Here is a 14,018-nt window from a genome sequence, read left to right as displayed (position 1 = left end):
TTAACAGATATCTTTTGGGAGGCAGTGTTGTACTCGAAGTCTTTTCCATCACAACTGTGTGCAGTGTGAAAGCAGATGATCTTTCACTAGCATGTTTTTATCTCTGAACCAGGTGGTAAACTTCAAGTCAGAGATGGGCGTGACTTCTGAATTTCTTACATTGCCCTGAGGCTGGTAATTAGGCATGGAGGGTGGTTGTGTTCTGCTATTCAGAAAAAGCACAGTTGCTTCAAACCATGTTTTTTCACTCCTGCAAAAAACAACCTGCTGTCCTGTCCTTAAACGTATCTTAAGGTTTCTAACTCTTCTCTTGCATGTCAGTTAACTCCAGACAGCTCCACCCTCTTTGTTTTGTATTCCACTCTGGTCATCATGTTTTTTTCACTGTTAGCACTTTTTTGTCTTCAGTCTAACAGTAGTGGACTCAGATGGTGCCAGCAACTCCACCACTGCAAGCTTGACTGTGAACAAAGCAGTGGATTATCCTCCAGTGGCAAATGCAGGCCCAAACCAGGTGATCACCCTGCCTCAGAACTCCATCACCCTCTATGGGAACCAGAGCACCGATGATCACAGCATTGTCAGCTATGAATGGCTGCTCAGTCCTAACAGCAAAGGAAAGGTGATGGAGATGCAGGTCAGTAGAAGTCTCCTGTGCTCATCCTGTATTACTCATTAACTGTCTTATTTCTATAATCAAACCATTTTAAATTGCTATTAGCAAATGTTTCTTATAATCCTACAAAGCAAGCATGTGTTGATTAAATATATACTTAAAACTAAGTACATGTGAAGTTAGTATTGGTTTAATGACTGAGCTGACACACCAGTCTAGCCATAGGTTTTCACTGGCGTCCTGTCTCCATTCTTGAGCAATGTAGTTTTAAATGCTGATTGTGAATAGAAGATTGAGAGACAGAATCTTGATGGCTTTGAAGATTGATGTCCTTTACAGCAGGTCTCAGCACAACTTGATCACACCAATGTGTCTCTCTTTAACCTATGTGACCGCAAGGGAAGCGTGTTCTGTACGGTTTGTGCATTTGCTGCCTTCTCAGAATGTCAGTGATAGGTGAATCAATGCAGCTATAGGATGCTTAAGTGCTATCAACAGGAGTGGAGCCAGACTGTATCGTATTTTAGCTGACTATCAGTCAGGATTGCATTCAGATTCGCAGCATGACCCAGTCAGGTAAGTCTTGTAACAGGTCATGCATTTCCTAAGCTAGGTGGGCACAATGGACCGGATCTTTTGAGCTGAACCTTGGAGTCTGACTTTTGCTGATACTAACCAGATGCACCTCAGTCCTAAGCAGTATAAAGCAGGAACTTGACTTTGTGCCACCTTTTTCTTTCTTTTTTTTTTTCCTTTTTTTGGTGGGGGGGGTTGGGGGGGGAGAGACTGTTATTACTACAGTAACATTTATGGAATAAGAAAGTCGATGGATCAGGTTCACAATGTGTGTTTGTAGAGTTCCCCAGAGATGTCACTTGGATTGATAACTATTGAATCTCAAAAGGTCTGCACACCTATGTGACATTGCTCTTGTTATCTCACAACACTGTCCTTGTTGTGTGTACAAATTTGGCTGTGTACAAATTTGCCCTTGCATGCTTCTTTTCTCTTAAGCAGCACAGATTTCTGAGCCCATAACAGGAGCTAATAATAAGCCCCTAGAATCTGCTGATAATAGCTGGTTTAGAAGCAGAGTTCTTCAGATCTGTCATCATCAGTGTAAAGAATCTTCTTAATATGTGAATATGTTTTCTCAAAGGGGGTGAGGACACCAGTCTTACAGCTCTCTGCAATGCAAGAAGGTGATTACACTTACCAGTTAATAGTGACGGATTCTGCTGGGCACCAGTCTACTGCAGAGGTCACTGTTATAGTCCAGCCAGGTAAGCTGCCCTTTGAGAGAACCGTTTTGGTAAGTTAACAGAGATAGCAATGAAGGCTGCTTTTGCCACCTCCGCGCCAGTGTTTAGAGGTGAGCATCCTTCTGACAGCATGCTCTAAATCCTGTAATAGTTGTGTGTTGCTTTCAGCAAAGCTACTCTAATTCAGGACCTTTCTGGGCCTGGTATATTGCTGATAAACTGACAAAAGAAAGATTCTAAAATATTGCCTTAGTAGGTTGTTCTCTTACTAACTAGACTGTATTGTATATAACAATATTCAGCCATAATGGCCAGGTTGTATTTACTGGGAGCTGTCTCTGCCCATAGTGCTAGGTCCTGGAACAGGAGCAGGAAAAGTGAGAGCAAAAATCAAGACTCCTTAGTTTCATTCTTTATTGCAGATGTATGAATGAGGCTCTGGACTGAACTCTTAACTGCTTTTTACCTCACTTTCTCTGAGTACAAGGTCAAGATAGTAGTCAAGAAATAGACTAGAGAACGTGGAAAAACTTCTTAATGCTGGGGGAGTAAGCTCCACCTTTATGGCACATGTATGAAAAATACTGCAATCCTTTTTCAGAGAACAATAAGCCCCCAAAGGCAGATGCTGGTCCAGATAAAGAATTAACTCTTCCTGTGGACAGCACCACTCTAGATGGCAGCAAGAGCTCAGATGACCAGAAAATAGTCTCCTTTCTCTGGGAAAAAACACGGTGGGTATCATCTTCCAGGCTGTTCTTGTGCAAGAATTGGGATCTTGCTCTTTGTTCTGGACAGTATAGCTGCCTGCTTGCTTCCCCATAAACTATGCTAGAGCCTCCTGTTTGGTGTTAGGCAAGCTCCAGTGATTGATGTAAGGTTTAAACTGATCCTCTTGTACTTTGGTTAGGGGCCCAGATGGTGTCAAGCTGGAGAATGCCAACAGCAGTGTTGCCACCGTAACAGGCCTTCAGGTTGGAACATATGAATTTACTCTGACGGTTAAAGATGAGAGGAACTTGCAGAGCCAAAGCTCAGTCAACGTTATTGTCAAAGAAGGTATGTCCAGCCGTGCTCAAAACTGCCTGCAATGTCACATTAGACCCAAGCATCTCTCTGAGCAGATCAGCAAAACCTGTGTTCAGAGTCAACATAAGAGTAAGGAACATGTGAAAAATAAGGTGGAGAGCGCTGAAATGGCCTTCTCTAAGCCAGGGGTTTGCACTTATCTGGAGGAACAGTATCTTTAGCTGAATCCCACAGTACTTAATTTCCTTTCTCTTTCCCAGGATTAGATAGAGATTTGTGCATTACAGTAGAAAACTAGTACAGTAGTTCTTCCTTGGGCATTAACAGATTTTTCTCCAACTCATTTCTTTCTGTTTGGTTAGAGATAAACAAGCCACCAGTTGCAAAGATTGCTGGAAATGTTGTCATCACCCTGCCCACAAACACAGCTGAATTGGATGGATCAAAATCCTCTGATGATAAGGGAATAATCAGCTACTTGTGGACCCGGGATGAGGGGAGTCCTGCAGCTGGGGTGAGGTTTTTATTTTTTAAATGGGAGTCTGCAATGCTGCAGCACTATGAAAGAGTCAGTGAGAAGTAGCTTTGACAGATAGCTCCTGAGGCAATGTGAAGCTGATCATTTCACCTGTTACTCTTTTAGCGATATCTTTAAATATGATGACAATGTCATTCTAGTTTGATCCTTTGTTTCCTGATATTTATTTTGCTCTACCTCCCAGGAAGTCTTAAACAATTCAGACCATCATCCCGTCCTTCTCCTCTCCAATCTGGTGGAAGGGACCTACACATTCCATCTCAGAGTAACAGATGCTAAAGGGGAGAGTGATGTGGAAAGGACCACAGTGGAAGTCAAACCTGGTGAGTATATTTGTTCATTGTACTTTACCATGTTTGTCTACAGTGCATTAGGAAGCCCTCTGTTTTTCTGGATGTACTGTGTACTGTGATAATGTGTGTACTCTAGGTCCAGCTTGGGAGTGTAAACGGTCAAAACCTTTGGGGAAATGGTTGTAACTTCATAGAATTCTTGGGGGCTAAGTCTCACTGCTTGCAGTTACCTGTAAAGATCATAGACCTGTATCTCCTATTACAGTGAGATGCTGTACTTTTTTGTTCAAAGAAGAAACTTTTGGGAAAGATAGTAGAAGCCTGACTCGTACCAACACTGTCAAATAGAAGTTCTAAAGATCTGTGTTATCTCATCTGTGTTCTCCCTAGATCCTAGAAAAAATAACCTCGTGGAGATAATTCTGGATGTTAATGTCAGCCAGCTAACTGAGAGGCAGAAGGGTATGTTCATCCGGCAAATAGGCGTTCTGCTGGGGGTCCTCGACTCGGACATTACTGTACAAAAGATCCAGCCATACACTGAACAAAGGTAAGGTGTGTATGCGAGCGAGTGTGCATGGAGGGGAATTGCTTGAGAGTATAGTGAATAAAGGATCATTTTCTGTTGGGAAGCAGAGTGGATAGTGTCACTTAGCTCCAAATACAATAAGCAGCATGTCATGCAAGGGATGGTTTGGACCAGCAGGGTTCTGCCCATGCTGCTTTGGCATGAAAGTACCTGGTCAAGTTCAGTTTTCCACCTCTGCATAAACGGCTACGTGCCTGTCTAGTCTGGAAAGTTCACTGTTCTAGAAAATACTTCACTGACTAGTTCTGTAGTGTTGTCACAGCAAGAACTACACTTACCTCAATATTGACAGCAGCCAGTTGTTACTGTAGAAGCATTTGAGGATGCCTGAACATGAATGTGGGTGGTTTGGGAACTAACTTTTCAAGGACAGAGTGGAAATCTGTTGAAATAAATGCAATGCACTTAATTTCTACTAAAGGTGGAGCTGTTTAAAGTACATGAAGCACTGAAAAAGATTTAAGTGACTTGCTTGAAGTCATGTAGCAAGTCAGCAATAAATCTGCAATTAGACTTGAGACTTTCCTGGCTTCAGTAATATATTGATTCCTTTGTGTCCACGTTGCCTGCTGTAACAGTAAAATCAGAATTCATTGTCCGTGGCAAAGTTAGAGTTCAGAACAGAAGAGCCAGCGCTTCTTGTTTTAATATTGCCTTTCCATCTCTGCCATAACCAGGCTAGTTGCCACTGTTCTTCCACTGAGTGAGGCAAGTAAGAGGTTCTTGTAATACTTTAGCTGTTGCAGCCAAAATATATGTTTATCAGGTGCCCTAAAGGGTTTTCTACTGTATGACCAGGTCTATACCATTATTGCTTTCAAGACGCAGCTGGCTTTGATATTTTCATAAGCCTGGGCTTCAGATAAATTTGGGATTCTGAATCAGTCCCTCTGTAATGGCAGATGGGGGGAAATGGCTCTCTGCCTGATGTTTGGAAAAGCAGCAGATACAATAATTTTTATGTCTGACTTCCAGCACGAAGATGGTCTTTTTTGTAAAGAACCAGCCTCCCCATCAGATATTCAAAGGACGCGAGGTAGCGTGGACACTCAAAAATGAACTCCGGAAACAACAGTCAGACTTTCTCATTTTTCGGGCATTAGAAATTAACACAGTCAGTAAGTAAGAGCTACTGTGGTGTGGGCTAACATCTGCTCCCCTTTCCCCAGATGCTTGCGAGAGTAAGGGCCTTCATGTCTGCTGGGAACTGCCCCCTGCCCCAGGCTAATAGCTTTCTTATGTTAGTAAATGGGAAACAGAAAAATAAGTCCATTAGACTGTAAATTAACCAATCAGTTAATTACCAATTGATTATGGCTATCCGCTCTTCAGCTTCTCTTTTGCATAGTCATAAATGGTTGCTTGTAATGTTGCTGGGAAAATAAGAGAATTCACAAAATCAAAAACAGATTGATGCTTATGAAACTAAAATATAGTTTTAATGGAATACAGCCAATAAAATGAGTGTCATACTGCAAACAATAAAATTACAGATCTTGGTAGCTGTGAACATACTCATATCCTCTTCAGCACACACAGCGGTCTGAAAAAAATGTTTCCTCTCTATGAAATTTTTACAAGTTCATATTAGCACTGTTTTCCTTTTATGAGCTCAAGCCTGTGAGGATCTTGTGCTGATCAATTAGTTACAGTAAACTAGAATTTTGGGAAGTAATTGTTTTCATGATCTCCTGATCTTAACGATTTTGTGCCTTTATTCCTTCAAAAGCTAGTCTTCAGTTCTGTTTTCATGCCCTGATTCATGGACACTTTAAAGGATCTGTTTTTCTTGTGGTCTGTCTCACAGATTGAGTTTGAATTTGAGAGTCAAAACCTTATCAAACGCATATACTTAACAAATATACCAATTCCATGACTTTGATATCAAAATCATGATTTATTAGGCAAAATTTTCTTATGTTGTATCTGTTATGTTGCTAGTGAAGCAGGGCTTTTCTGATTTTGCATGAGGCCTAGACACTTATATTTGCACTTCTTGCTACTTGTAATTATAGTTAAGCTAAGATGATGAACTACAGAGTGACTAGATTCAAGTTAGAGCTTACTGGGATTGGCCATCTTGAACTCCTACTTTTAAACTATACTGTCTAGTTTTGGTGTAACTTTTGTTTTGTACTATTCAGGTTCTAAGCAACTTTGCCCAACAGTGCTCTGTTCTTTTTGTACTTCTTTGGCACCCTGGAAAGATCAGTTAAGCAGCCAAACAGTTTCTATATTTCATATGTAGTCAAATTTAGACAGCAAAGGGAAGATGATTTGGCCAAGACTGCCCCATCTCCTGTTCTAGCTTCATGTGAGGCACAAACTCATGGTTTATCTCTTGTCTTGTCTTTTGGCTTTTTTCTCAAGTCTTCCAGAATGTGGAGTGGAAGCTACAAGTCGCATTGTTTTGCCCACAGGCAGCCCCAGTCCTCTTAGTGGGAGCTAGAATACATGCCAGATTATTTAATAAGTCTTGGTTTAACCTTGCACATAAGTCATTCAGTTCACCTTGCTGGTTTTGGTCCCTAGCATGTCAGCTGAACTGCTCTGAGCATGGACGCTGTGACTCCTTCACCAAGCGTTGCATCTGTGACCCGTTTTGGATGGAGAACTTCATCAAGGTGCAGATGGGGGATGGCGAAAGTAACTGTGGTACGTGCAGTCTTCCTGGGATTGTTCATCTTTTGGAAGCAAACAGTGTTTGAACCCCAGGGTAGGCTGAATAACAGTACCTGCTTTCTTCCAGTATCTCTGACATCATGTTCAGATAAGGAGATAGTCCCAGTCTTGATCTCACTAACTGTACCTCTTTGGCAGGCAATATTTGGTAGAGAAGTGACTCTTCAGAACCTCTTGAGTTGAGTCCATTCCTAGTGTATAAATTGAACCCCTTTTCTGTTGTGCCCCTACAGAGGTTATCTTGCTACAGAAAAGCAAATTTTGTAAATCAACACACATTGACAAAAATGCCCTAAGGCAAAGAGGCACATACAGGAAATCTGAGCACTGGGTCTCAGACCTCTGGCTTCCCTAGGTGAGTGGCTGGTACTGTCAGTGATGGATGGTAGGCTCTATAATTCAGCAAAGGGTCAGGCCTTTCTTTCTCTTTCTCAAGAATAGTCATCTAAAGTCCACACCGTCAACTGTATGAGGTACCAAAATGTCTTTATCTCTGGGGTGTTTTGCTTTCAGAATGGAGTGTGCTGTATGTGATCATTGCATCTTTCGTCATTGTGGTTGCCTTTGGAATCTTATCCTGGATGGTGATCTGCTGTTGTAAGAGGTGGGACTGAGCCCATAACCCGCACTGTACCAGTGCTTCAGAACCAGGGGCTGTATTAGGAGGTGGAAGAGATTCAAGCCCATAGTCCCAGCAGGTCATCTGCTTAGTCCTGTGATGTTAGTTTTTGTCCCTTGATGTTTCAAGTGAAACAATAAGGTCCTAGGACTCTGGGTTCAGTTCAGAAGCAAGATTTGCCTATAAATGTGCAACTAAAGCAATATTTTTTAGTGTATTGCTTTCTGATATGAACATAATCTGAAATAAGCAAGTAATACTGTAGCTTTTAAGATCAGAGCCTTTTCTTCTGGCTTGTTCAGAAATGGCCTGCCTCTTAATTCCTCTTCTTCCCCTTTAGACGAAAAGGAAAATCCAAAAGAAAAAGCAAATACAAGATTTTGGATGCAACGGATCAAGAGAGCCTGGAGTTAAAACCAAATCCCAAAGCAGGTAAAATGTGAGAAGAGCTCAGCATTTCCAGAATGCTGACTAAGAACACTCCTCCTCGGTGGACTTAAAATCACGCAGTGAAACAAACTTAATGTTAGGCACTGACAGATAAGTCTCAGAAGATCTAAGAGCTTGTTTCAAATCTGTAGGCAAAGCATTTAGTCAAGTTACCTAACTCTGGCTTAGAAATCAAGGCTGAAACTGTCTTAGTCCTGATGTCTCCACTTTCTATCATAGAGGTAGTATGTGGATACATGCAAACTGTTCACCGATCCAAAAGGTCCAAAAATTGGTATCAACTAACTTCTCTTGCTCTAGAGTTTGCCACCAAGTTCTGCTACTCTGGTTTAATCAGTTTGCTTCTTGCTGATGTGCAATTTCTTGGCTATGCTCTAGAGCTAAGCATGGATTCAGTGTCACTAAGCATTTCATTAAACTGATTAACTTTGGCTGATAAAACAAAGGACACCAAGCAGCAAGAAAATTGAGGCCTGGAGACAGTGGTCTTTATTTCTTCCCCCAAACTTTCCCACCCAAAATGACTTACTGATAAATATATCCATTCTTGTCCTTGTGGGCATCAGGCTCTTAAAGTTTCTCGTTCTGGCTCATCCTTTACTCTTTCTAGGAAGCAGATGCTTATCTTAAGGGAGGGACCCATGAAGTCCTCAGTACTCCATGTGGTTATGGGCCCATTTACCTGCTCCAGAAAGGCCATCTTCAGTGTTCTTAGCCAGCATTTGCCTGTCTGCATTGCTGTCCTAAAGAGTGCTTGTCAGGTGCTTTGCAAAGGCTGCTGAGTTTTTTCCCACCGGAGGGTTTTTGTTGTGATTGTATCCGATACCTGAACCCTGAGCCTTTGTTACCTGTTGACTGACCAAGAAAAGAGGGAAAAGTGGGAAAGTGTGCAGAACACAGCCTCACGAAATGCTGTGTAGCATTTCAGCTGTTGAAATAGTCATTTCAAATAAGAATATTTGTCCTGTTTGTATTAAGAGGAAGGGCTATTTTAACAGTGCACGGAAAGTAGTCTCTAATCCTTGTTTGCTAGTGGAAAATAATTGCTCATCCTAGTTTTATCCCATTTAATGGTGTTCCAGCAAAGTGAGCAGTGCCTAAGGACAGCATTGGAGGGCATTGCAGCGACAGAGCTGATCAGATCATTCCTCTGAAAATCAGGCATCCCAACTGCACAAATTCAGATACCCTTGAAGAAAAGCGGGTGCTTTTTCCTTCCTTAGCACCCAACTCTGCTTTAATCCGACCATCTGTCTGCTCACACAGAAGAGTCCTACTGTTAAATAAAGGGCTCGTTGTTCTGCAGTCTGTAGCAAATATGCCTCAACCATTTGCTCTCTTGGTAACTAAACTCGTCTTGCTTCTTCCGAGGCTGGCTGCTGACTAAAGTCTTTCCCTGCTAGATATGTCCAGGGAGCATTCTGCTAGCAGAGGAAATGTTGCATTTCTCCATTAAGGAAAAGCTAAATTTAAATATTTTCTCTGCTGACAGTATCAGTAAATGTCTCTCTCCTGTCCTTGTGCATTAATCTAAATTCAGCCCATTAATTTATCTCTCTTCCCTTGCAGGCAAGAGAAGCAGAGATGAGTAGGGAGGATAGTAAGAACGCAGTGATCTTCTCTCACACACCTGCATATTCTCTTTACTACAGCTTGTCGCCCTCAGAGCTTTCTAAACAATGCCCCCGAGCAAAGTCAGGGAGACAAAGATCCTACATATTCTCACAGCCCCTTTTGGTAATGTAATTTGTTTCCCTGCCTGTGTGTTGTGCTTTGCAATATCTCAAAATGTCTGTGTGACCTCTGTCATGCCAAGTTACCTTAAACAGGATCACTTTGCCTTCAACATTTGAAGGAATAAGTGATAGATCCAGGAAAGTCTATTGATTAGACTGCCCCTTTGACATGTTAAAAGAATGAGACTTAAAGGAGGAGTGAAATAAGGTGTGTTTGGTGACCAGTATTAAAAGTATTTTTAACATGGGAATCTCTCTTCTTCCAAGGTGGCAGACAGAAAGCCCAGATCCTCAACACTAGCCTGATGCACTCAGAGTCTGAACTGGACAGTGATGAAGCCATCTTCACATGGCCTGACCGGGAAAAAGGGAAACTGCTCCGCAGCCAGAACGGCTCTTTGCGCAATGGACAAGTGACGCTCAAACCCAAGAACCAGAGGGAGGAAATCCTATAGCTTCTCCCAGGTGGCCTTTTGCTGGAGCTCTATGGCAGAGAAGGCTGCTCCCATCCCTATTCTCTAAGGGCCTCTGGAGGTCAGTTTGATTAGGACTGTGCTGCTAACTTGTTTCACAGCAAATAACTTTGTGGATTTCTTTTCATTCAGTTAAAACTGGTTGTACTTGAATTTGAACATCAAGGGAAATCAAAGGGAGGAGAAGGCAACTGTGAACCAGACTATTCGTCAGGAAAAGAACAGAGCTGGCATCTGGGATGCAGCGGGATAGAACCACTTGGAGCAACTGTGAATGTGCAGGACACTCCTAGCCCACCTCAGACTGCAGCAGAGGAAAACACCCAGGGACTTCCAGGTCATTTGCCTTGGGAGCTCCTTGGAGAAGGAAGGTCAAGGCTGTGCTTTGAGTTGTGCTCTGAGCTCCCTTCAGGCTCCAGTAGCCTTGCAAAGGCTACTCTTGCTGTAGAACAACTCTTCTCTTTTACTCCCACCTTCCCTGATCATTTAAGCACTATTTTAATTTAAACTTGTCCTTTCACATGCACTGGCTGCTTTTGGAGTGTAGAGGAGGGGGAATCTAAACTCTCTGGTCACACTCCATCAACTTGCAGTTGGGAGAGGTTTTTGTAGCTGTTCTAAATTACTGTCAGGCTTTTCTCGGGAGAGTTGATGACACAGTGCCTGTTCAAATGTGGAAAACTGACCTGTCTGTGCTAATTTGCTAGGCTAGGAGACCTTCTCCTGCAGCAAGCTCTCCTGTTGGGTACCAGAGCCAGGGAGGGGACACCCACCTTTGGTACCTGCATCTGATGGCTGGCTTAATTCCAAAGCTGTGAGATGTTGTTCAGTGGCCCCAGCAGTCTCCGTAGGTCCCCAAGCCCTCCATGAATCTGGATGTTACCAGCTGTATCCTGATTATGAAATGCCCTAGACTTTTTCTTAAAACTTGCACAACCCAGGCCGACAGGGGTTGATATCTTCAATTCCCAACCGTTGGCTGTTTCCCTCTGGCTGGTATAAGCTGAATAACCCTGTGTGCTCCTAGCAGTGAGAAGTGAACATTAATGCCCTTTAGCCAGTGGAAAGGGGAACTCTCAGTACCTGCGGGCATCACCTGGTGAGTGCCAGCTAGTGGCAGTGTGGTGATGTTTTCCTGCTGCTTGGACTCTGGGAAAGGCCTTTCTAGGAATCAGGTGTGTGGTGGTCCTTTCCTGTACCTGCTTCTTTATCTCACTGTGCTGCTTTCATGAGCTGCACCCCTGTCCTTGGCCAGCAATCAGCCTCTCACCGGCATGAAGGATGCCACTGCTCCTCCAGGGATGGGCGGGCAGTTTATTGCCTTTCTTTGTGTTAATTTATTAAAACTGGAAACCTGTTTCATTGGCTTTTTGGGGGTATGAAAGCCAAAAGGCTTTAACTTCCTTGGTTGTACTTATATTGCTGCACTACTGATTTGTGTTGAGCTAGATGAAGATTAAACACTATTGAAAGTGAGGGAACGTTCCCTCACTGAATGTAGTTGTGGCTGCTGCTAACTTTATTTTTCCGGGCAATCAGCTGTCTTCCTCCGGCACCAGCGCTGCAGTCTGTGTCATTCTCGGCAAGTACCAGAGCGCTAGTCCTGCGCCCCATCGACTCCGCCAGGCCCGGGGCGCTGCGGCACGGCGCAGGCCGCCCTCCGGCTCGTGCGCAGCTGGTGCCCTGAGCCAGCTTCCCCGGTCGGGGCTGCTCCTTCCTCACTCGTTCTTTCTCACAAGCGATCCTTCCTTCCCCCAAGCCTGCCCTGGACCACACACAGGGGTGGCGTGACACCAGGATGCTTCGGTTACCATGCCTTAAAGGGGCACAGTCAAGTGTTTGTCTGAAGCTATTGTTGAAGTTGTGCTGATGGCCACACACTTAACTCTTGAGTGACTCCACCCTCCGATGCGTTTCCCTTCATTTGGATGCGAGATTAGCGAACTAAAAGAAAATGAGATTTTGAAGCTGCAGGGATTAACCAGATCTGGTCCTGGGACTGTGCCTGACACTATTTTATGCTGTTAGAGGAGCAATGTTGTGCTCTTTAGCTGTTCCTTGTTCTTGGGGCATATGCTTTTTGAGCCTTTTGCTCCTGTCCATCCTGGGGAAGTCCTCTCTGCAGTAAATTAGGGTTGTTTGCAGTGGTTGAGCCATCAGGCATTCTTTACTGCAGAGATCAGTACCCTCGCAGGAGACGCATAGCGCTTTTAAGCTAGCCCTGGCTTCCTATTATGGAAGAGGGAAGAATTAAAATCTGTGCAGCTATTATGTGACAGCACCTTTGCTTAGCCGAGGCTATTTTCTTCCTCCTTATATTTCACTGTGGGAAACAAACATTTACATTGAAGTGCTTTAGTCAGCCGACAGCAGCAGGGTCGGCAGAAGCGGTGTTTCCTGCCTCTGGGTGAAAGCTTGATTTTGCAGTAGGCTGTGGCATTCCCTGCGCTCCGTGCCGAGCAGCTCGGTTAGGACGGCTTCCTCGCTCCTTAGTCATTTGTCATCCCATAGTGCAGGTTTGTGACAGAGCATAGCGCAAGCCTCCCCGGTAGAGGTCTGGTTTCCCATTAGTATTCCCTCGCTGTGCAGCTTCTCCGCATGGAGCTGCCACCCTCCCCGGAGCCCTCTTCTGCACTTGGCTGTTAACCCTTGGTGCCTCTGAGCTGTCACCTGCCCGGGGGCTGCAAAGGAAGAGGTGCGCACGGCATCCGCGCTGCACACTGATGAGAGTCGGGGTGTAAGGGAACATGAGGCTGAAGGGCAAGAGGATGCCCTCGCGAGCCAACGGCAGTAACTTCTGGCCCGGCAGAGGAACCTCCTGACGCTGGCGACGGGGGCAGGTTTCTGTTTTAGCATGCTATTAATGCAGACCTTCTGCCAAGGTGTGTGCGTGCAGAACAAATGCATTATTTTAAAATCGTTTACCCCCCTCTCCTCCTCCCCCTTAGCATCGCTGCTATCATTGCTCATTTGTTACCCAAGTACCATGAGCCTAGTCTGACCTTGCGATGGGAAGGTTTCTGCATTGCTATGCATTATGTTTGCACAATTAGAGACACTGGCTACAAGTTACCCATGGGTGGAAGTTAAGAGCTGAGGCATCTGTTAGATGAACCATCGGCTTAACTTGACTTTGTTTTCTTCTTTAACATAAATGTACTCCAAACACTTGTTAACGTGTTGAGGGCAATTGTCATGATCTAGTTTTAAAATAGTTTGCTCTTAAATCTTTTCTTCATTCTTCTGTGTACCGGGGGGCTGCCCAGCCTGTCTGAGCTTTGGTTTAACAATGTTTGTTGATTGCAGTGTTACTTGGATCAAGACTAAAAGTAATTTTTTTTTAAACAAAATGTTTCTTGCAAATAAACAGGGAAGATGTTTTGCTGCTGCTTAGCTTGCTTCTTTCTCCAGTTTCAGCTGTGGGCTGGATCCCAATAAGAGCACTGTGCTCTTATAAAGAATTGGAAGTCCTTCCTCGTTCCTCCTCCCCATCGCCAGGCAGCAGGCGCTCGGTAGGCACCGTTGCACAGGGCTTGCTTTGCTCCAGCCGCTGCAGCGCCCTGTGGGGCACTACTACCATAACCAGCTCACGGGGCGGCTGAGCGCTGGCTTGACGGGCAGCCAAGGCTGCCGCTCGCTTAGCGGCTCAGCGCAGCGACTGCTGCGTGTTGGTGGCTCTGCCTTTGCGCGGGGGGGCAGTAGGGAAGGTCACAGATGCCGAGTCTCGTACG

General features: G+C 44.3%; 1 protein-coding gene across 5 annotated transcripts in view; it reads left to right on the top strand.

Moving 5' to 3' along the window:
• KIAA0319L (KIAA0319 like) overlaps positions 1 to 13,680 on the top strand; it is a 34,197-nt gene extending 20,517 nt beyond the window's left edge. For 2 of the 5 annotated variants that reach the window (XM_067311611.1, XM_013950420.2), the window contains 12 exons: positions 409 to 637; positions 1,776 to 1,899; positions 2,480 to 2,612; positions 2,789 to 2,937; positions 3,270 to 3,421; positions 3,630 to 3,768; positions 4,129 to 4,288; positions 5,303 to 5,445; positions 6,860 to 6,982; positions 7,523 to 7,613; positions 7,969 to 8,060; positions 10,082 to 13,680. In XM_067311611.1, coding sequence (XP_067167712.1) covers positions 409 to 637; positions 1,776 to 1,899; positions 2,480 to 2,612; positions 2,789 to 2,937; positions 3,270 to 3,421; positions 3,630 to 3,768; positions 4,129 to 4,288; positions 5,303 to 5,445; positions 6,860 to 6,982; positions 7,523 to 7,613; positions 7,969 to 8,060; positions 10,082 to 10,269 — 1,723 coding nt within the window. In that variant the 3' untranslated portion in view covers positions 10,270 to 13,680. Of the gene's footprint in view, positions 1 to 408; positions 638 to 1,775; positions 1,900 to 2,479; positions 2,613 to 2,788; positions 2,938 to 3,269; positions 3,422 to 3,629; positions 3,769 to 4,128; positions 4,289 to 5,302; positions 5,446 to 6,859; positions 6,983 to 7,522; positions 7,614 to 7,968; positions 8,061 to 10,081 lie in introns of those variants that run through there. The other 3 variants (XM_067311612.1, XM_067311613.1, XM_067311614.1) reach the window with 3 other exon arrangements.
• Positions 13,681 to 14,018: the final 338 nt, after the last annotated feature.

Source organism: Apteryx mantelli, chromosome 27, assembly GCF_036417845.1.
Source record: "Apteryx mantelli isolate bAptMan1 chromosome 27, bAptMan1.hap1, whole genome shotgun sequence".
NCBI classification, from domain to species: domain Eukaryota; kingdom Metazoa; phylum Chordata; class Aves; order Apterygiformes; family Apterygidae; genus Apteryx; species Apteryx mantelli.
Note: the sequence above shows the minus strand (reverse complement) of the source record. Positions and strands in the feature narration are given on the sequence as shown.